The sequence below is a fragment of the Vanessa atalanta genome, chromosome 30 (assembly GCF_905147765.1).
Source record: "Vanessa atalanta chromosome 30, ilVanAtal1.2, whole genome shotgun sequence".
NCBI classification, from domain to species: domain Eukaryota; kingdom Metazoa; phylum Arthropoda; class Insecta; order Lepidoptera; family Nymphalidae; genus Vanessa; species Vanessa atalanta.
In genome coordinates this window covers 3,884,302-3,906,253 of record NC_061900.1, presented here as the reverse complement: position 1 = coordinate 3,906,253, position 21,952 = coordinate 3,884,302, and the positions used below count along the sequence as shown (strand labels likewise).

At 33.8% G+C, this 21,952-nt stretch overlaps 1 protein-coding gene across 3 annotated transcripts in view; it reads right to left on the bottom strand.

The window, feature by feature from the left end:
* The window catches only part of LOC125075302, a 40,939-nt gene extending 25,669 nt beyond the window's left edge, over positions 1–15,270 (bottom strand). Inside the window, exons 1-2 of one of the 3 annotated variants that reach the window (XM_047687029.1) lie at positions 15,091–15,270; positions 6,264–6,426 (exon numbers count right to left, since the gene is read on the bottom strand). In XM_047687029.1, the coding sequence (XP_047542985.1) occupies positions 6,264–6,408 (145 nt within the window). In that variant the 5' untranslated portion in view covers positions 6,409–6,426; positions 15,091–15,270. Of the gene's footprint in view, positions 1–6,263; positions 6,433–15,090 lie in introns of those variants that run through there. The other 2 variants (XM_047687027.1, XM_047687026.1) reach the window with 2 other exon arrangements.
* Between the last annotated feature and the right edge of the window lie 6,682 nt (positions 15,271–21,952).

The following is a 21,952-nucleotide window of genomic DNA, read 5'->3' as shown; positions in this document are numbered from 1 at the left end:
AATACAGTGCAAATATAACTAAAAGTTATTTCAAAATACTGCGCAGCGAATTGCGAATTAAATTCAAACGAAACGTATAATATATTAAAAGCATGCTTCCTACGTAAAACATTGCCTTTTTTTGAAGTCTTTTTGTGAATAATCGTACGTTATTCCACCCAAGGAATCCGACGTAGCATGTCTGAACTCGTTCTATTAAGGAAAAACGCAAGTTATATTCAAATTTATGTTAAAATGTAAACATTTGCAAGAAAAAAAACACAAGTTTAATTATGTTTTATAGTCACGTGACATTTATCCGCCATATTGTCAGTTTGAAATGTCAAATTGGTTACGTTAAGTAATTATAGTCTGTGCAGTGTATGGTGAGTAAAGGAAATCAATAAATAATTACGGTTTAAAAATAATATAAACATATCTAATAAATAAAAACTTAGTGTTGTTAGTAAAATAAACAGATTTGATGATATATTTTTTTATGGTCTCGTTGTTCAACACGGGAACGAGTAAACTCTTTTCTGGAAGGCTCCTATGTCAGGCATATTCACAAAGACAATAAAAAGTACACGGACCAATGCAGTGTGATACACCACTACAGATATTTACAGCACTATTGAAAGTAATAATCACTCTTAAATTAATAATAGTTAAACTTAAACAAGCCCAAACTTAGACAAAAGATCGGTTAGGAAAAACGGTGGGCGAAAGCTGATTCCACAAAGATGTGAGAGGCGGAAAGTTCCATAAAAATCGCTTTGTGAATTACAACATCAAAAAGCTAGCAGGTACGTTGCCGGCTTTTAAGAAATTAGTGGATTAACTTCTTAAAGGTTCCCAAGTCGTTCGTCGTCGGTTCGAAATATCCAAAAGCCAATGCTGCCGAGGCTGATGCAGAGTGGTTGAGCAAAGCAGGAAATGCCAAAAAATATCGCTGTTGTGAATTATTTCTCGAAGTTTGCTCGCAAACCATACTTTAAGTCAAAATAACATCTTTTTAAATTTTTATCTGTCTGTCTGTTTATTCCGGCTAATCTCTGGTAAATAGTTTATATCATAAGGAGTAACTTAGGCTACTTTTATTTTAGATACGAGTTATGTTACATATGTACCACAGTAACCTTTATACGAAACGTCAAAATTGTTACAAGCGTCGCAATTTTTTTTATAGATCGTACCAACGCGTGCCGTGGACGTTTATTTGGCAAGATTTTATCTTTTTATGATACATTTCGTAAAACGACTCTGTCGTCAAATGATCGAACGTTTTTGATAACGATTTTCGCGTATAATTTTTATGAAACCATCATGATTTACAACTTTTCATACCGGGATATATATCCAATATAATGAAACCAAGGACTCAAACACGCTAAAGTACATCAACCACCCGAACTTTGACTACTAACTTAAAATGATTGCCGATCGGCGCACAAGACCTTTGACGACCTCCGTGGTCGAGGAGTGTGTACACCGTTTTCGTGGGTACGCCACTCCCGGGTTCGATTCCCGGCCGAGTCGATGTAGAAAAAGTTCATTAGTTTTCTATGTTGTCTTGGGTCTGGGTGTTTGTGGTACCGTCTTTATTGTGGTAACGTAAGAGCTTTAGCTACTTACGTTGGGATCAGAGTAATATATGTGACGTTGTCCAATACTTATTTAATTGGACTTGACTTTATAGGTCAAAACAATAGGCCCGGTATTCACGGCTATTGGCAAAGAAAAGACCGAATAGGTGGTTATCTGTTAGCCCGTACCCGGACTGGCGTCTGCAGACCACTCAGAAAGAACCCAACTTTATAACCCCAAAAAACCAACAAAATCGAGCTGTTAAAAGCCGTTGAATTATTAGAGAGATGATTATTTGTATACCTGAAATTTGACGACCAACCAAACGCGAGCGAAGCCACGTTAACAACTACTAACTAATAATATATTTTACACATAATATCAGTCATTAATATACGTCAACTTCAATCTACGGTTGAAATCTAATTAATGCTGTTAATATGAGGGACTTAACTTATTGATCGCGTTTAAATTATTCTTAAAATACGCAATGTAACGCTCGTAAGTGTTGCCACTAATAGAGGTATTGGTGTAATTCTGCAAAAAAATTGTCTATTGTAAATGAATCAAGACGTAATCGTTGCCGTTTATCAGCTTTTCTGTTCTACGAACACGATTGGGGCCGACATATAGGCTGCCTGTGAAGCCCTTAAAAATACCAGAATAAAAAAAAAACACAAGTTATAAATTAGTAGAATTACGATTAGCATAATAATGGTTAATGCTTTACGTAAATGTACGATATAGTAACGGTAAGTGGTCACCACCGTCCATCGACATTGGTGCTGTGGGAAACTTCAACAATTCCTACCATCGCTATGCACCAATCTTGGGAACTTGGGAAGATGTCCCTTGTGCCTGTAGTTACACTGGCTAATTTACCCTTCAAACCGAAACACACATTGCTATTTGCACGGCCGGACGGTAAGTTTAGGGAGTCCTGGGCTAACACTACTTAGGGGCCCACCTAAGACATATCTGAACTTAGACTAGAAAAAAATTATTGAATGGGTTTGATTAATTACAGGACTCGCAGGGTTGCAAACCATACGATCTGTTTAATTTAATAAATTTATGGCTTATTTCAAACTATCGTCTATTTTTGACTTTGACGTGACTTAGCTGGGGCCCCCTTGAATCCACGGGGCCCTGGGCTGAAACCCAAAAAGCCATATGGTAGATCCGGCCCTGACTATTTGAGATCACGATCGATGTCAGATGTCATTTGACTTCTGTCCTTTTGTGGTTGGATTAGATAAATATTGTTGTGTGGTGGTAGAATATCTGATGAGTGGTCAGTACCTACCCAAACGGGCACAAAGCCAGTAGAGGCTTGACTATGATTAAAACATGAATATTAACACTTTGGACGTCACGAGGTCACCGCGTACCGCGAGGGTAAACTCGTTGGACCCAAAGCAAAATCGTCCCTCTTGTATTGTTTTAAATGTTTACTTTACAAATACAAAATTCAATATATGAAAATTTCGAATTGGAATGGCTCCAAAACATTACACTCAGATTCTTGGCTTCAATGAATCAGCCATATTTGCAAGGCCGTAAACGTGTTAAAGAATTAAATGTCACTACATTGTATAAAACGAAGTCGCTTTCCGCTGTTTACACGCTTGGATCTTTTAAACTAGGCGATGGATTTTAATGCAGTTTTCATCAATAGACGGAGCGACTTAAGAGGAATGTTTATATGTATAATACATGCACATTATAGTCGAGGAAAGCCGAATATTTATTGCCTGAAAAAAAAAGAATTATTCTTTTTAACTTTTTTTTTTCAATGTCAAACTTGTATATAAACCCACATACGCCAGTAAAGCCGTATATATATATAAAAAATACTAGGAATTATATATCAGAAACTATTGGTCCGATTTATGTAAGTATAAGTAATAACCCTTTCGCGACGTAAAGGCGCGTTTAGAAAGGATTTTTGGATATTGTATCCGCCAGAAGCCGGATCGGGTTGCATGTAGTACAAAATAAAATCAAAATTAAAAATGGCTACTGCACTTATATTACCACTTGGAATAGAAAAAATGCCTGTCGTTTTTCAAATGAAATTCCCTAGTAATCTGGATATTAAACGACGTATTTAAGGAGGTAACAGGGCGAGGTGTTATTTATTACAGTAGTGTTGATATTATATGTCGCATCACACTTAACATTATAACAATGAATCAAGTCTGCAGTACAGCTTGTATTTAATCCACTGTTGGGCTTTCCATTTGAGGAGGGTTTCAGAGGTTATTCCACCATGCTCCCCCTATGTGGTAGCAGTAATTCATTGATATTAGACACATACAAGTTTCCTCACGATGTTTTTAATTATAAACGCAAATTTAAGGCTTCTCTTTTTGTTAAGATGCACGCGTTCTACGCGCCATCTTGGATCTCAAAAACGACGAATCTCTTATAAAAATATCCAAGGATTCCAAGAAAATCTCTTAATTTCTCAGTATATCAAGTATATTATATATGAGTATGATATAGATACAGATGATATGTAACTTTTCTAGATGGCTCATCATTCTTGTATTAGAATTACAGGCCGTACTTATAGGCTCATCCAGAGCCCTGCGTGACGCACGCAAGCTGACTATTTGAAAACATTATGACGTATATTTCATTTGATTGATGTTAAAATAAATGATCGATCGTTACAAGTAAGATTATTATTAATATGAAATTAACAATTGATGTCTTTTGTAATATACTCTATTCCAACCATAAAAGGAGAAACGCCAAATAAACAACCTTTGACAGCAAATTGACGCGATGTAATTGGTCGAGAGTTTGATTAATCTATGATATTCACTATGGATTTGCGAAAAAATTGCGTTTTGAACGTCGACAAAACTGTTATCGAAATTTTAGAAGTAAAATTAAAGTGGATATAAGTAGTTAAGTGTAATAGTGTTGTATTATAAATAGAGATATATTAATCGTAAACTCTTAGTAGTGCACAATATAGCTGAGTTATTAGCGAATCGCATAAAATACGTTTATCTAAGGTTTGTTTATCTTTATTCCTACTTCCATTGGAATAGACTCCACTCAACCTTCAAACCGAAACATAACAGTACTAAGTATTGCTATTTGGTGCTAGAATATTTGATAAGTGGGTACTTTACAGGCTTGGACGAAGCCATTAGGTTGCTTTTACGGTAATCTTTTTGACAGAATTACTGTTATTCATATGTATCCCTCCAATAAAGCTTAAATCCTGTGTTAGAAGTGAGAACAGCAATAGGTGTGAGGAACTTATGACTTTTTCAACGCTGAGAGGCTCGTAAACTATTGTGCTTTGCTCTTTTTTATGGTATAGGTTGGCGGACGAGCATATGGGCCACCTGATGGTAAGTGGTCACCGTAGACAATGGTGCTGTTAGAAATATTAACCATTCCTTACATCGCCAACGCGCAATCAACTTTGGGAACTAAGATGTTATGTCCCTTGTGTCTGTAGTTGCACTGGCTCACTTTCTTCAAACGGAATATAGCAAGTGGCTGGTAGCTATCCAGACGGGCTTGCACAAAGACCTACCACCCTACCTAGTAAACCTATTCTATACATATATATAAAGAAATAGGAGTACAATTTAATACTACTTCGCTGGGGATTGGAGATTGCAGAATTTTCCTCATTTACCGAGACCGAGATAGACTTCAGAAAATATTTTTTCAGCTATTATTTCATATAAAAAATATATTCTATAAACATAAATGTAGCTTATAACAAATAACGAATATTAAATATTACTTACCATAATCAAATACGTCAGAATGTGCAAATGGTGCCACAGATAATGAATGAATCGGTGTTTTATTTAAATGATGCTTTTTCGAGTTATATTGTGGACTTTGACATATCTGGTTTAAACTGACAGATGACGTAGGGTGTCAATTCGTCTGTATATAGCTATTACATTTGGCGTCGAGTTCATTATCGTTCTAAGGTACGTAATTTATTTGTGGTTGTTGAATAATTGTTATATATTCCTAACAGTATTTAAAAAGGGATATTTACCATGTTTTTTAATTTTATTTGTTGGAGCTCGATATTTCGACATTATCTACGCATGTCTTGTTCACGAGACTGACGTTTGCGGGTAGATGTCGAATAAAATAAAAATAAAAAACATGGTACATATCCGGTTTTAAATACTGTTAGGAATAAAAATAACCATGTCAATTTAAAAATTGTTATATATTCAGAGAAATTGATGTTAGCATGTCATTCGGTTTCTTGACAGTTTGATGATAAGTAATTTATAACAGATGGAAAATATAGAACTTTTGAATTATCGACGCGTTTTGAAATGTTATTTGTCATTTGTCATGTCTTTGTTGCGTAAACAAAATGAAAAATGTATGTAAAATTGGTATGAAAATTCTAAATTTGATCCGTATTACTTTTACCCTATTTATTGCATATATTTATTAAATAGCAACATTAAATTCGATAATATAATAACCGGGCTATATTATTGACCCATTAACCAATAATTCATTTATTTAAGCCTAATATAACATGTGAAACAAGTGGAAAAGGTTTTTTTTTTAATGACTTAGCCGACGCAAAGATCTCTTATTACATGGAGTGACACTTATTTGTCTTATGATCTATGATCATAGAGTTTATTTGTCAAAGTCCACAATATATACTATAAAAGTCTTACCTGGCGGAGCCGTCGGTGCGACTTCTTTCGGTGGTTGCGTATTGCTTTTTCCAAATGTAGTCAACGCTTCCGATGATTCGCCCGTCAACCAACCAGCTAACAGCAACGGCAAAATGGCCGCCGCAGCTTGACGCCTGCACCACATCTCGACGCGCGAAAAGACATGCATAGTGTAGCACTAGCTTTACTTTTATGTCCAATAATTGACAGTTGACAGCTCACTCGATCAAATAGCACTTTTTGATAAATGACAAAGCTGAATACTTTAAGTGTTTTGCCTTTTGCGTACAGAAAAAAAAAAAACTAAATTTGTTTTTTTGACAGATTAGTTTTTAATTTGTACTATGGCGCTAAAAATATTTCGTAAATGTGATGTAGAATTCGAATTGGAAAATCTTTTGATAAATTAAGTGAGGTGCCAAGGTATCTTTTAAATTTTTGTGGTTCTTTTTTCGAATATTCGAATTACGTAAATGAAAAAAAAATCAATTCACCAAATCCAAAGTCAAATGTCATTTTAAATTACGAATCAAGATGTGGCGTAGTTTTTTAAAATAATATAAGTTCGAAGACCGAGGTTATTCAGCCGAAATTATTATTATTCTAGCGTATAATATGTACATAAACTTACAGTATGTATATACAATGGTACGACGGCTTTGACCTTTGTGCCAATATCGAAATTATACCATACTCCTATGTGGGTATGTATAACAAAAAAAATTAATACGTCATCGTCTTTTGTCTATGATTTCAAGGTCTAATTTATACGTTCATATAGAGGCAATACAATATAACAATAGGGCTGTACGGCCACAGACCTTTACCTAACCTGAATGATTTAAACGAAACAATAATAAATTAACTTACTTACTGAAATATAAGTGATAGTATATAGTGACTTAAACACGCGTTCATATAAAATATAATTCTTAAAAATGATCTAACTTTTTGTCGTTTCGAATCTGTTGTGAGTAGTGATGTCCGCGAGCTGATGTTTTTATCGATGAAATGTATTATTACAGTGTACTGTCTTTGTTATAAAACGAAGCTATAGTCGATTCCAATCGAATAAGGAATAAAGATAAACACACCTTTGATTTAAGTTTGCCTTAGACAACAACAACAAGTTTACAACAATACTCCACTAAACTAGTTTAATAAACATTAATTTTACTTCCAAAGTTCCGACAACAGTTTCGTCGACGTTCGAAATGCCGTTCATAGATTCAAACTCGACCAATGACATCGCGTCAAGATTCAAGCTCGACCAATGACATTGCGTCAAGAATCTACCTCGACCAATGACATCCCGTCAAGATTCAAGCTCGACCAATAACATCGCGTCAAGATTCAAGCTCGACTAATGACATCGCGTCAAGATTCAAGCTCGACCAATGACATCCCGTCAAGATTCAAGCTCGACCAATGACATCGCGTCAAGATTCAATCTCGACCAACGACATCGCTTCAAGATTCTAGCTCGACCAATGACGTCGCGTCAATTCGCTGTCAAATGTTGTTCATTTGGTTTTCGTCCTCTTGTGCTTGGAATGGACTATATGTAGCTTGCTTTATGAATGATGTAGTTATGTATGTGTATGCTTGCACATGTGTTTGTCTGTGTCGCGTGTGTATTGGATACATGGCACGAAATATCATCTTAATTACTAAACAAATCATACGTTCCTCGTTAGTGTCAACGAATCAACTATTTTTTTCAGCTTCAATCTTTACCAATAATGTAATGTCTTACAGAAAAAAATAGTAAATCAATTTGAATAAAACTCATACAAGAAAATTAAGCGCGTTTCGGAGAATTTAGTATATAATATTGTTAAGTTAGCTGCGTTTTGAGTTTCACGTACGCAATTGATTTTCATGTTCTTGTCAACGTCTATAACGCTATTTTTTCCAATACCGTACCGAAATTCAATTAATTTTCCGAAAAAAAAAAAAATATATGATCTTTTTAATTCAACTTCACGACGGAGTCTTTCTTTTATTTTTAAAGGTGACTTTGTATTTTAAATGTTGAAAAATACTAACTACCTATTGAGTTTCTTGCCGGTTCTTTTCGGTAGAATCAACATTCCGAATCGGCGGTAGCTTCACTCAATATAGTTTGTGAAATGACGTTTCAAAAGTGCTTGTACAAGCCTAATTGAATAAAGTATATTTTGATTTTTATTTTGAAAAATAGGTTTTAGCTTGGGGTTCAAGCTGTTTTTATTTACCAGTTATTATCTAGTCAATAGAAGCGGTTTTACTTGCTTTTAACAGAATCAGTAAAAACGTGCCCTTATCAGTCGGAAATTCAATCGGTACTCACCTAAACTATAGATATGCCAAATTTTATCTGAAGTTGAAGTCTACTAATCTAAACAATTGATGAAAAGTGACGACTGGGTCGACAAGACCCTGACCTACTGGGTCAAAACTAAAGGCCACGGTAGCTAAGAGCTACCGTTGAGGACATGCCCGGGCAAGGAGGCATGCCTCGAGACCCGTACCCCGCTTGTCCTAGGCCAAGAAGGAAGAACCCTCTCTGAAAAATAGTAACTATGGTTTATCTTGCCGGTGCATCTATATATAATCTGCATACCGAACCAGTATATTTTGTAACGAAGTACTTTTACACGGCTTACAGTAGAACTGGAAGAAATCGCCACGTAAGGACAAAGTTACTCTCTTCAGGCGATATTTCCGTTTAATTGTAATTGTAACTTTGTATGTATTGTATTGTAACTTTAATTGAATTCATTGTGTCTATTATTTGACACACAATAAGTGACAGCAACTTCGTTCCAACTGACAGCTCTTGTTTTTTTTTTTTGGTTCAATGGCTAAGGTATAGCATTAAGAGTACGTATATTTAGTGTTATGTATCCAATTTATTTATAAAAGCTATACACCGATAATAAATATTTCTTACCAGGTGACGGAGTGCTTGTCGGTGGCTTAGGTGGTTCTGTGTTAGCTTTCCCAAACGACGAGATACCGAAACCATTACATTGTGTTATGTTATATAGTATTATAATCGTTAAAAGCACTTCAATTTTACGGATCCACATGATTTCCTTTAGAATATCGAGTGTTTTCAAGTTCTCTTGTTTCTTGAGGGTTATTTTGTATGTTTTATTTTCAAAAATGTTAGTGCAAAACTTTTTTTTTTAATTCTTTGTGACACTCAAGTCCTAATTCATACGGTTTTTAAGTTTTATTTGCATTAATTGTCTGTCGAATATCACGTAGGGATTTCAATTTATCGATAACGGTAATGTTGATGATACTGAAATATTGTAAGTCCAAATTTTAATATTACGATTCTTTGATTTATGTTCGTTGACAGAAATTTCAAGTCAGCTCGAGATTAGCCAAGTTTTCGAGTTTATTTTGTCAAATTAGTGAAGCTATTCTGTAAAGTCCAGCTCGAAACTCAAATATCCGGAAATATTGATTGATCATAGCATTTATTTTTTCTCATATTAGGGAAGTGCATGAACGAAGAGGAATAAAGGGGAAGACGACCTAAGAAAATATTTGAGAGAGATGGACGATCAGATAAAGGATAATTGAGGAGATTTGAAGGCAAAGATATGCTGCGCCCCCCCAAATAGATTGAAACAGAGTATTGAGAGCCGAAGCGAAAAAATGATTCAAATATCTGTCTCTTTGGGATATCTCCTTGTTCCATTTTCAGTTAAAACGCTTAAATATTAGAGTTATCGTGCTTGAAGTAATCGTCTATTAAAAGTATAACACCTTGCTTTCATCCTTCAACTAGTGAATGGCCGAATTTACGCTCGGAATATTAGAATTGCGATTCAACGGGGAAATGCTGCTAGCATTCTTGTGGTTCCACGCGTTCATTATTTGTGTTAACTATTTCTAATTATTAATTATATGTATAATTAAGATCTTAACATTATTAATTATGATGTTAATAAACCTTAACTATTTATGATATTAATAAAACAACAAAAATGACATACTTGAATCATACAAGCAACAACCTTAGGACAAATTCTACTTTAATTATATATGTATGTATGTTATAGTATTATACGGTACGCCTCCGAGGTCCCGGGTTCGATTCACAGCCGAGTCGATGTAGAAAAAGTTAATTAGTTTTCTATGTTGTCTTGGGTCTGGGTGTCGTGGTACCGTCGTTACTTCTGATTTCGCATAACACAAGTGCTTTGGCTACTTACATTGGGATCAGAGTAATATACATTACTCTAATCCAATATAGTATACGAAAGCCTGCACATATATAAACGCGTGCTCATTTGTTGACTTCCAGACAGGATATTATATACATACATATATAATTGTATTTAAATAACATAACTTTGTATTTTAAATATTGAAAACGAGTAACTGCTGAGTTTCTTGGCGGATCTTCTCGGTAGAATCTACATTCCGAACCGGTGGTAGCTTCACTTAATATAGTTTTGTAGAATGCTTGTAAAAGCCAACTTGAATTAAGTATATTGATTTTGAATTTAAGTAATTCAGACTTTTTTCGTTTGAAAGCGTTTTCATTTTTAATCCGTTTTTAAATAATAGTTACTAGTTTTGATCGAATCGTGATAATTACAAGACTATGATATTATCATCATCATACTCCTGATGATAACTATTCCCTACGTAGCCGATCTGGCACTACACTGGCTCACTCGTCCTTCAAACCGCAACAGATCAATACTAATTATTGCTGTTTGGGGGTAGAATATTTCAGTGATACCCACCCAGACTGACTTGTACAAAGCCCTATCACCAAGTAACATATTATGGTGGACTGATTAGATATATAAGTTCAATGCCATATTCATAGGATGTATTTAAATAGTCGGTCAAGATTATCCTAACTTTGATCTCAGATATGCTCCAGTCTTACAGCGAAACAAAATAGCAAATTAGGTCGCTGAAATTTATTTCTAATGCGATAACTTTTTTTTCTGAACTCGAGCAAAGACCCTTGAAATACGATCGTCTGAAAATGTTAAAAAGTTTTATAAATTTCAATGGAACGTAACGATGCTTGAATATAATTCTATTTGGAACAAAATCTTCACTTGGCAGCCATTTTAAAAACTAGACTGATGAATTATTCAATCACCAAAAAGTGCCAGTAAAATAGCTTGTTTCGAACTCGCTTAAAAATAATTTGGAAGATGTGAATATGTAACAATTATTTTCAGAGTTCATAGATCTTCTTATTCAATTTACAGACATAATTCTAAGTTTTGTTCTAATATAAATACATATATATAAAAAAAAACATTAAAGACAGTTTAATTCAATAAAAGTTTTATAATACTAAAAAGTATCTATCTATTAGGGTTTTGGGAAACGCGAACTTCAGCAGACCATTCATGATCGTTATTATTCACCCTTATTCAAGGGGCGACACAAACGTCAAAACGGCAAAATCACTAAAGATACTATGCCGTAGGCTGTATGATAAAAAAAAAAAATCATCTGTGGACATCATAATGAAATAAGTATCTATATAATTTGACACCAGATGTGTGTAGTCTATGGGGGTACAGTACTAAACATTTATGTAACACAGCCTTTTCCACTAAAGGATTAAAAAAAAAAACAATTTTGACATTTAATCGACGCGATATTATTCGTCGATATTACAGATTTACGAAGTAAAATTAAAATGGTTGTACGTATTATTATAGCAGAGTTATAAGCAAATCTCATAGCTTATAACGGTAATGTTATATTTAAATCCAACTTCGACTACGCCTCACAAAAATTAACCTCAGCTATCAAACGTAACTGGATTGTTGCGTTGGTTAGCTTAGAATTGGGGCCAAGGTTTGTACCATCCTTGGTCCTTCGTTTGTGATAATAATATAAGAAATTAAACCGATTAAAGCCGAACGGCAAATCTAGTTTAATATAAAATATAATAGTTTATAGTTTTGCACTAACATTTTTAATTATTTTTTATGTTATTGTTTTGCGTGTGCGTGATGGCGGTCAGCGCCATTTTGAATGAATTAACGTTTTTTATTTATTTCTATGAGTGTGAAAATGTGTTTATTGTGGGAATAGTTTTGCTTATTTATTTAATATTATTCGTGAGCAATGATATTTAATTTTAAGGTCCAATTAATTTACCTTTTTTTTTTTTAATAAAGCAATGATAACAGATGCAATAAGATGTTTTTTTTTTTAATAGGATAGAATTTAAATGTGAAAACATTTTTGTATTCATTTAATCGACTACAGATTAAAAATTAAAATTGATTTCAAATATTGTATTTATCATTGAAGTTTAGACGTACGTGAATATTATTCAAATTAGTCGTAAAATACAAATAAAATAATACGATTATCTTTGACTCAAGGAAATGTTTTTAGTTGATTTTAATGTTATCTGTTGATGATAATGTGTGTGTGTTACATGTATGTGTTGTGTTGGTAAGGTTTTCTACATAATAGGACAATAATAGTTTTTATAATAAATCTACACATCGAGAGTAAGAAAATCAGTGTTGCCAATTTGCAAAATAAAAAATATATACGTGTTTATTATCATAGATGTAAATATATAATTTTTTTTAAATATTTTGCAAAATTAAATAAAATAATTTTGTATTATAAATTATAAAGATAACATGCATAGATGTCCTATTATATAAAAAAATAATTACCAGGCGCCACCGCGGGAGTCGATGCAGTCGCCGGCGGCTTTGTGTTCGACACGCCAAAAGAACTTAAACATTGTATATCTCCAATCAAAGTAACGAAAATGAGGAACCACATCTTGTTTTGTTCACTGTTGTAATTTTGCGTTTAATCTGTGATATTTGAATTTGGAACGGTTAAAATGTACATTATAAAAACTCCGTTGTGTTTAACTTTTTAGTGTTTAAAAATAATCTTACGTACTTTTTATAATGTACATGTATTTACATAGGAAACGATAGCAATCACTTCGAAATGAAACTTCTTTGATCGCGTTGCGGATATGTTTAAATGGAACGATTTAAATGCAACGATTCTGATTCAAAAACGTTTCATTTCTATCACGTGGTCGTTGCACGTGCTTGATTCGATCATTTGTATATTTGAATATCATCATTGAATATAGTTAAATATGACATATCCAGAATATGATGAAAATTATTTGTTTCATGTTTTACTTTTTTTTTTTAATTTTCGTAATCAAAAAATATACGAACAAAGGTCATACTTCTGAATACATTATATTACATAAAGGCACTTCACATATATCTTCTTAAATCTAAAATATAATAAAATATGTGCGTTAAAGGCGTCCAGTGATTTATGTCGTGAATAAAAAAAAAAATAATGAAATAAACGAGGCATTGACAGATGTCAATAAAAAAAAAAAACAAATGACATTTCCGTAAATACATTATCTGTAGTAATATTATAAATCTACGTTAATATGATTTATTTGTTTGGACGTGTTCTTTTTAATGTTTATCAGTATGATTGATATGTTTGCGTTATTTATAAAACAAAGGTTAACACGCTTATCGTTAGTAAACAAGATGATAAACGGCAAATGAACAACATTTGACTTGCTTGAATAATCTATGAGATTCATTTTGGACTTTCGAAAAAATTGCGTTTCGAACGTCGACGAAACTGCTATCGGAATTTTGGAAGTAAAATTAAAGTGGATATAAGTAGTTAAGTGTTGTATTATAAATGTATTGTTATATATAATTCGATAATCTTTGGTAGTGTACAATATTTTTGTTTTAACATTTACAGCCTATAAATGTCCCACTGCTGGGCTAAGGCCTCCTCTCTCTTGAGGAGAAGGTTTGGAGCATATTCTAACACGCTGCTCCAATGCGGTTTGGTGGAATACACATGTGGCAGAATTTCATTGAAATTAGACACATGCAGGCTTTCTCACGATGTATTCATTCATCGAGCGCGAGATGAATTATAAACACAAATTAAGCACATGAAAATTCAGTGGTGCTTGCCTGGGTTTGAACCCGAAATCATCGGCCATCTCGGCTCATATTAGCAAATCGCATGGAATACGTAAATCTAAGGTTTTATTTATCTTTATTCCTTCTTCCATTGAAACATAACCTTGTTAGGACATAACAATTTGAAAAAAAGTACTCTGTAGTGTTTCTAGAAATTTCGCTTGGGAACCAACCCTGTAGGTTTCAGCGAAGTTAGTTTAATTAGATTAATTATTGAGTTCATTTTAAGATTTGTCACGGAAGGACTCAGATATTGGGGGTGACGAAAAAATACCCCCAAAGGGTGAAACAGTACGATGATCATTATTAAGGGCTCGATTTTTATTTTATAACGATATAAAAAGTCGCATGATCGATCCTGGCCCACTCCTCACTTCTAACACAAGTGACGAGCTTAAAAGTGGGCGTAAATAGTAATATTAGTAATTCCATAATTAATTTGGGGCATTGCTAGTATTCTTTAAAAAAAAAAAGTAATTTTTGCATCTGTGACGCATCCCGTTCTCAAGGAAGACAAGCGTAGCGAATGTCATAAAAAATGTCTACGCGAACAGAGGCGTAGGACTTCAGCGTATTTTCTGACACTCGACATACACTGACAACTTCGGGAACTACAGATAACTTCTTGACGTTAAAACTTTATAAAGTTTTATCGTCTCGAACAAGAATATAAAGCCTAGAGATTATTATTCAGCCCATACTTATAGCAACCAAGGAGTTCTAGACCAACGAGGTTTTGCGCAGTGATATTATAACATGCCCTAAGAGATAAACAAGGAAATCAAATCATGGAAATTTACGTTATCATTTAAAATAAGATTTACCTAGAATCTGGGTCGCGGTGCGTATCGTATCTGTCACGAGATTATCTGTGATTTTGACAATTAAACAAGCGAATAGCCGAGACTTCTATGCGCCTCTAAGTCCTGAGAACACACTTTGAAAACATCGAGACTTGCCATACTTGAATTTAATTCGTACTTTTCCACGTTACGATAAATGACTGGACCGTGTCCGGCGGTAAATTTATTCGTACACGCAGAGTTAAATACGACGTATATTTTAAGAAATCCACGTTTCAGAACGTTGAATCTACCGGTAATAACTCAGTACAGTCCTTATGCGGATTTGACGTTCAATATTGACCAATTATAAAGGTCAAATTACGAATATCTACGACGAAAAATTTAACTTATTTAAATGGTTATTTATTTTTTTGTTTATCATTAATAAAAATATCTAATAATATTTAATTATTATATATTTAATTTTATTTAATTGGGACGTAAAAGTATTTGTTATTTATATTTTGTAAAATATTATTCAAACGATTTAATTTACATAATAATTAATTAATAATAAAATGGATTGAAAATCGTTCAATAATATATGTTACATAAAATAATGATAATCAATTAAACCGACAATTTGTTGACAGCTTCGAAAAGACGCCATTTTGAATTGATCGCCGTCATTATAGTTGACATTTAGGCCAGTTTTACTCAATCATTTATCAAATAAATTACTTGTATACTGTAAGTACATAAAGGGTATAATAATTACCTTCTTTGCAAGGGCTGTCTGATAATATAATATTTATATTTAACACATAATTAAACACAAATCAGACCACTAAATATACAAATTACTGTGGAAAAAGAAATGTTTAATATTATATAGGGCTATCTGCAGTCTAATTAAAATTAAAATTATAGTTACCGGGATATTATGAAATTCTTTAAAAATTACTTACATACTAAATATTATTTGTTGCAATATTCCCATATATCGTATCAAAGCCTCGTTTGATTAAAAAAAAAAAATGTAATATGAAAGTGCGTTAAAGCGGGCGTGTTATTAAAAAAAAGATAAAGGACAAAAGTTTTCCTGCCTTGCTGTAAAATATTCTAAAAAAAATGGTAATAAATTTTATAATTTAATTAAATAAAAAAAAAAAACAACAACAACTATACAATAAATGAAATATTTTTTTTTACACAAGACAGTAAAACTCCTTTTATCTAATAAGAAAAAAAATTAAAACGTCTAAAAAAGCGTGCATACAGCGTGTTTATTTTAATCGATTGATTATTTATTTTGCTTTTAAATTTCTTAAAAAAACTTTTGTTTTAAACAGTTTTATTTTTAGTACAGTTTTATTCACAGTTCGGTGTCTGAATTGAGACTAGAGTTTTATTTACTATTAAGTTGTTCCTTGTGTTGTGGCTACGGTGTGTGACGCGGTACTAAATAATATACCTTTGTGTTGCCTTGCACGAACTTTCTTCGTATACAGGCTGCTCTTGTTAGTTGTTTCTTCAAGGTTGGTTAGTATTCACAATGACTAATAAAATTATTTACATATAAAAAAACAACTTTGTCTAACAAGAAATATTAAATACGTAACAATTATAATAGCATTGTATATGTGTGTGTGTAAGTGTGTGTGTGTATGTATATATATATATGTATGTGTATATGTATATATATATAGTGTATATATGTACATTGTGTAAGTATTTACATGTAGATATTTGTATGCAAGTGTAGTTATAATACCGCCTTAGCACCACCTACCCAACTTCCATACAACCTCTCTCTTTATTGGGTTGTCTGGAAGAAATGGCTACTTAGCCATAAGGCCGCCCGTTGTACTCTACAATAATATTTAAATTTTTCTTGTAACATATTTTAATCTGTATCTTGTGGTGTACAATAAAGTATAAATAAATAAATAAATAAATAGCAATGGATAATTCTAGTTGTTTTAGTTTTGTTATAAAACACACATGACTAGATTCAATCAGGGTACTAATTAGAGTTTCTTGCCGGTAGAATCTACATTCCTAACCGGTGGTAGCTTGTATAGGTGGCTTCCTTGATTACAATATATTTTGGTTTCGGTAATATAATTTATTGTAAGGAGTTTTCATGCATATGTAAGGAGTATTTATGCATCGCCATTAACCACCAGACGAAAAATAACTCGGAATTAACGTGACATTTGGCTTGTCATCGGTGGTATGGTACGGACGATGGTGATTTTCAGTGTTAGTCGTGATTAAGGTCACGTACGCCATTTCGATTTGACTTTATGTCATTTTGTTATTGAAGTTTACAGTATTTGTTTGTGATAATCTTTGTGTGTTATCTCGATTCTGGTTGCTAAAAATATTTATATTGAACACTGGTGTTAAAACACTTCATGTAAAAATTAAAACATGGTGTATTTAGCTGTGCCACGATAGCGTTCGAAGATACGGAGAGGGTACCGCTGATTTTTCGTAGGTGTAATTTTAGTTACTGTACTAGTCCTGGGCTTCGGCGAGTCATACATACCCCCCCACATCACTTGGGGGATTCGCGAAATGCGTTTTTCCAGCAGAATAAAAACGGACGGGCTTAGCTGAAAAAAGTCGGCCCACTTCTACAATTACTAGTCATTTCTTGGTAGGAATATCTGCAAACCCAGCTCTGTAGGTCACTAATTCGTTAATTATTCTGCCACTAAACAGCAAAACTTGGTAAGGTTGTATTTCAGTGTGGAGGGGAGTAAGTTCACATGACTACAGGCAGAAGAGATATAAAGTCTTAGATGGTGCATTTGGTACTGTAAGGGATCAAAGGGCAATAAAGGATATTTACAAGGTAGCCCATTTGCCAGTCTGTCTAACAATTTTAAATGTATAGGGCTACGTAGCAAAATATCTGTAAAGAGTAATCTTTATAAGTAATTATATTGTTTGAAATTATTTTCGTATCATAAACTTTTTATTAAATATTCAGCTAGAACTAGAGAAATTTACATAAATAAAAATTGGAACGTCCGTCTGTGATATTAAACTAGCTCTATTTTTGTTCGTCTGTTTATCCGGAGATTTTTTTTTGTTTATATGGATAGACATTACAAATTTAAATCTTTGAATGGTTACAGATGTTCAAACTATCGTTTAGTATGTACTTTATCATAATCGGTTGAGTCTTTCAAAAGTTATAAAAAATTATATGTTTTTTACGATGCGCGCGCCGACATGACAACTACGCTATGAAGCCATTCGCTAAACTGTCAGTTAAGTGTCAAGTCGCTCGATATAGACAACTTCATTCTTTATCTTATGGTACAATGTTAATTTTATTATATTACATTAACAGCCTGTAAATTTCCCACTGCTGGGTAAAGCCTCCTCTCACTTTGAGGAGAAGGTTTGGCGCATATTCCACCACGCTGCTCCAATGCGGAAATTAGACACATTTTATTACAAATAGTGGTAAATAAAGAAGTAATTGCATTTATCGTAATAATGACAATAATTTTACTATTAATAAGATAATAGTTATAATATTATAATTATTATTAATGCAATAAAAAACTTTTATAAACGACGATGAATTAACTACTCAGACGCGTAGTTGACCTTTATAAGTACTTTGTCTCAGTTAAATGGAGCTTAAATCTCAACTCTAACCGAAATCACAACGTTATAGAACATTTCAACATCAACCGGTTGAAGTTAGACCATTGTTTAACAACTTAAAACACCCTGTATATTTCTATCAAATTATCGCTGGTATAATATAATGCAACCCTAGCAGGACTCGAGGCAAAAAATAAAGCCTGCTTTGTTGGAATTCGCGTGATTACTATGTTCTCAACCGACTTTTAATACGTGTGATTTGTGTTTGGGATTTTTTTTGAATAAAGAATTCGCTTGCGTTTGTTTTTTTTTCTGCCTACGTTGTTGAGCGACGATTTAACGCGTTAGAGGCGATAGAGGAATTTTACATTGTTTTTTATATGGCATTGGTTGGCGGACGAGCATATGGGCCACCTGATGGTAAGTGGTCCCCACCGTCCATAGACAAAGGCACTGTAAGAAATATCAACCATTCCTTACATCACCCATGCGCCACCAACCTTGGGAACCAAGATGTTATGTCCCTTGAGCCTGTGATTACACTGGCTCACTCACCCTTCTAACCAGAACACAACAATACAGAGTACTGTTATTTGGCGGTAGAATACGGCTCGCCTTGTGTACTTCAGTTATTTCCACAGTATAATGTCGTATGGCATCCTACTCTGGGGTAATGCAGCTGACATTAATACTATTTTTGTACTGCTGAAGAGGGCCGTTCGTGCAATATATAACCTGGGCCCAAAAGATTCGTTAAGAGGTAAATTTAAAGAAATTATAATAATGACTGTCGCTTCTCAATTTGTTTTTGATAATGTTATGTATGTACGCAAAAACATAAATGATTTTCCCAGAAATTGTGACGAACATTCTATTAACACTAGGAACAAGAATAAACTTGTTACTCCAAGTACCCGATTACACAGGGTTAGTAACTCTTTTTTGGGGCAATGTATACGTTTTTACAACAGGATCCCAGAAAGCGTTCGAATTATTCAATTATAAAATTCAAAAGAATCGTTAAAGAGCGTTTGTGTGAAAGGATTAGCTTTTGAAAAAAATTGACTTTGACTTTGACTTTGACTTTGATGAGTGGGTGGTACCTACCTAGACGGACTTGCACAAAGTAGGTACAACCAAGGTAGTACAACCAAGTAGGTGTCTGTTTTATTGTAATGATGAGTCTCTAATTTAATTCTAGTTTCATAAAATATTACATTGCTTTTAATTGTGTTCCTGTTTGAAGGGTGAGTGAGCCAATGTAACTACAGGCACGAGGAATAACATCTTAGTTCCCAAGGTAGGTGGTGCATTGGCGATGTAAGGAATGGTTGATATTTCTTAGAATGCGTGTCTATGGTCAGCGGTGACCTCTTCAAGATCGCCCATTTGTGTCTTTTTTAATATCGTATAAAAATAAAAATAGTGCGTCTCGGGACGCCCGACAGAAGTGATGAGTTAAACCAATCTAAGTTGAACTGTTTAATATTGAAATTGTTTAACTCGAGATAAGCTTAGATTGTTACTTAAATCTTATGTATATGAGGAAAGGTTATTTATTAATGTAATCTTTTATTGATTATATAATATATTTTATTCTTAGTTACAATTCTTGAATGTGTGCATGATCAAGAATTTAATTTAGAATGTATGAGAGAAAGGGAAGCCAGATAGATGCCGTAACGCGTTACGTAACGAATCGGTTTAGCCCCCCCCCCCCCCTAAAAATGTTCAAGAATTTTAACTAAGAATTTATATGACAAAGGGAAGCCAGATAGACGCCGTAACGCGTTACATAACGAATCGGTTTAGCCCCCCCCCCTAAAAATGTTCAAGAATTTTAACTAAGAATTTATATGACAAAGGGAAGCCAGATAGACGCCGTAACGCGTTACGTAACGAAGCGGTTTACTCTCCCATAAGAAGTTATCACTTCAATAAAGGAAAAGATCAGTGAAGTCTATATCGAGTGACTTGACACTTAGTTGACAGTTCAGCGAGCGACTTCACCGTGTAGTTGTCATGTCTGTGCGAGCATCGTAAACATGCACTCCCATCAATATTTCTTAACGCGCCAAAAGGATTATAAGTTCAAAAATATCATGACCGTACGGAGCATGGAGGAGCAGACGAAGGGTATTTTGTATTTTAACCAAAAGGCACTCGATGACGACCTCCGTGGTCGAGTAGTGTGTACACCGGTTTTCATGGGTACGCCACTCCGATGTCTCGGGATCGATCCCCGGCCAAGTCGATGCAGAAAAAATTCATTTGTTTTCTATGTTGTCTTGGGTCTGTTACTTCTGATTTCCATAACACAAGCACTTTAGCTACTTACTTTGGGATCAGAGTAATGTATGTGATGTTGTCCAATATTTATTTATTTATTTAATACATTCCATTGTCACCAGACTGAACCAGAATGCTCATTTCGACTCCTTAGGATAACAAAAGTGCTTCTAAATCAGCTAGTTACATATATAAACCATCTTATTATTCATTAAATTTTACATATTTTTTTAATAATGATTTAGACTCGGGTTCCAATTCGGGACAGATTAAACAATAATCGTGAATACTAACATCTTTGTACATCTGGTTATATAAAAGAGCGAGTTTCTTTGGCGGCTGTATCGCGGCGGTCGAATTGAAATATTGACGATTCTTGATTGTAAATTTTACTTGAGTAAAATACATTTTATTTGATTTGATTTAATAAAAACTTGTTATAAAAAGAACTGTTATTTACGGCAAATTCAACCAACGACTTTACGCTTAGATGTTTTAAACTTTTCCTTTGATATATTAATAATTATAACAGCCTTCTGTTCAGATCTCTTAATAAGTTAAAATAAATTAAAACTTAAATAAAAAAACGAATGCTCGACTGTAAAGAAACTATTTAAACTATCAGCTCTTTGGTTATCATCTCTAGTTTGGCAATCGGCAAAGACCTCCTCCTTTTCCATTCATCCCTTTCTTGAGCCACTCTGTTCCAAATGACTTGCCATCTGTTGGATCTGATGTCGTCATCCCACCTTTTCTGCGATCTACGTGTCTTCCTTTAGCACTCTCTGGGGTACCACCGTGTCACTCTTTTGGTCCTGTCGTGTTCTCTTCTCAAGTGACCAGTCCATCTCCATTGAAGTCGTTTTAGTATAATACAATAAGTTAAATATACTAAAATGTCACGTAAAATTGGTATTGCCCACATTGTTCTTATGTTTTTGAATCAGATTACCTTTATGTACAGTCGTCGAACTTTAAAACG